We start from the raw sequence: 2,153 nt of genomic DNA, 5'->3' as shown, positions 1-2,153 counted from the left end.
GCCTCCCGGGTTCATGCCATTCTCCTGCCTCAGCCTCCCGAGAAGCTGGGACTACAGGCGCCTGCCACCAAGCCCGGCTAATATTTTTGTATTTTTAGTAGAGACGGGGTTTCACCGCATTAGCCGGGGTGGTCTCAATCTCCTGACCTCGTGATCCGCCTGCCTCGGCCTCCCAAAGTGCTGGGATTACAGGTGTGAGCCACCGCACCTGGCTTCTTTTTAATGTAAATTTTTTTTGCTAATCTTCTCTGTACCAGTTTTATTATATGTGCTGCTGAAACGAGCAGAAGTCTTCATTATTAAATGGGTTTTATTTAATCATCATGTCAACCTTATGTAGTCTCATCAACTTTTATACATGAGGAAGGTGGGCACAGAGGGATCGGCTTTTAGGGTAACACATTCAGTGGAAGACCTGGGAGTTGAACAAAGGCAGCCAGACTCCAAATCAAGCTGTTAACCACAACATGCTCAGGCATACACAGAAATACTGTAGAATTTACTGAATAGGCTGGTCACAATGTTTCTCACTGTAATCCCAGCACTGTGGGTGGCCGAGGCGAATGGATCACTTAGGTCAGGAGTTCAAGACCAGCCTGGCCAACATGGCAAAACCCCGTCTCTACAAAAATAGAAAAATTAGTTGGACATGGTGAAACATGCCTGTAGTCCCAGCTACTCGGGAGGCTGAAGCAGGAGAATCTCTTGAACCCAGGAGGCGGAGCTTGCAGTAAGCCGAGATTGTGCCACTGCACTCCAGCCTGGGGGCAGAGTGAAACTCTGTCTCAAAAAAAAAAAAATTTACTGAATAATGACTCACTACTTTCAAATAATGTTCATATCACCTCTTTATAGTGGTGAAATAGGTTAAAACATTTATTCTTAGGTATCTTTAGTTATGAAAGAGATTCTAGTGGAATGGGGAATATGGGAGATAAAAGGACAGAGTAGATGCAGTAACACAGATGCCTCACAGGTACAGGTAGCAGTAGTATCTAGGTCCCTCTGGTCAAAGATTTTGCTTGTTTGTAACTTGCGCTCACATAATGGTTGGAATTAAATGTGGACACTTATTCCAGATATTTGACTAATATGAAGGGGAACTTAGCTTTTGGCTTGTAAAGGACATTCGTATTTATTGAGTACCTATGGTATTCAGAGTCATGTGGGCACCATCAGCAGTAAAAACATGAAGGGAAAAGCAAAACACACAGGTGAAACAAGATGAAAGTGCCCATCAGTTCTCTTTACAACAGGTTGACTACAAGTTTTGAGAAATCTTGTATCTCTTCATAAACGTCAATTATTAAAGTTAAAAATGAATAAATGTGAATCCAAATTCCTTATTCCCTTCATGCTGTCCTTCACAACCCAATCCTGTTGATGGAATATGCAGATAGTATTTGATTTTTTGTGCTTAAATATTTACGTGACTCCTTTTGTACCAGCAAAAGGAACTCTCAGTGAAGACACCATCAGAGTGTTTCTGCATCAGATTGCTGCTGCCATGCGAATCCTGCACAGCAAAGGAATCATCCACAGAGATCTCAAACCACAGAACATCTTGCTGTCCTATGCTAATCGCAGAAAATCAAGTGTCAGTGGTATTCGCATCAAAATAGGTAAATGGCCGTGTATTGTGTTATGGAAAGGACATTTTTGAAACTATTTTTAGACAACTTTAGCTTTGTTGAATGATGATTTTTTTTTTTTTGCGATGGAGTCTTGCTCTGTTGCCCAGACTGGAGTGTAGTGGGACGATCTCGGCTCACTGCAACCTACGCCTCCTGGGTTTGAGTGATTCTCCTGCCTCAGCCTCCTGAGTAACTGGGATTACAGGCATGCACCACTACGCCTAGCTGAATTTTGTATTTTTAGTAGAGACAGGGTTTCACCGTGTTGGCCAGGCTGGTCTTGAACTCCTAACCTCAGGTGATCTGCCCGCCTCAGCCTCTGAAAGTGCTGGGATTACAGGTGTGAGCCACCGCACCTGGCTAAATGATGGATTTTATTGATGCAATTTTGATATTTTTATTGACATCGTGAAGTTCTCTTAGGTGAATCCTTTACATTATTGACAGTGTCTGCTAAGTCTCAGGCAATGCTGACAGGCCCTCATCAGGAGCTCTAAATATGAATACCTGTGTCTCTCA

General features: G+C 43.0%; 1 protein-coding gene across 2 annotated transcripts in view; it reads left to right on the top strand.

The window, feature by feature from the left end:
- Positions 1-2,153, top strand: part of ULK2 (unc-51 like autophagy activating kinase 2) — a 123,570-nt gene that overhangs the window by 24,594 nt on the left and 96,823 nt on the right. For both annotated transcript variants that reach the window (XM_011998258.1, XM_011998259.1), the window contains exon 5: positions 1,449-1,622. In XM_011998258.1, coding sequence (XP_011853648.1) covers positions 1,449-1,622 — 174 coding nt within the window. The remainder of the gene's footprint in view (positions 1-1,448; positions 1,623-2,153) is intronic.

The sequence above is a fragment of the Mandrillus leucophaeus genome, unplaced genomic scaffold (genome assembly GCF_000951045.1).
Source record: "Mandrillus leucophaeus isolate KB7577 unplaced genomic scaffold, Mleu.le_1.0 Scaffold564, whole genome shotgun sequence".
Lineage (NCBI taxonomy): Eukaryota > Metazoa > Chordata > Mammalia > Primates > Cercopithecidae > Mandrillus > Mandrillus leucophaeus.
Note: the sequence above shows the minus strand (reverse complement) of the source record. Positions and strands in the feature narration are given on the sequence as shown.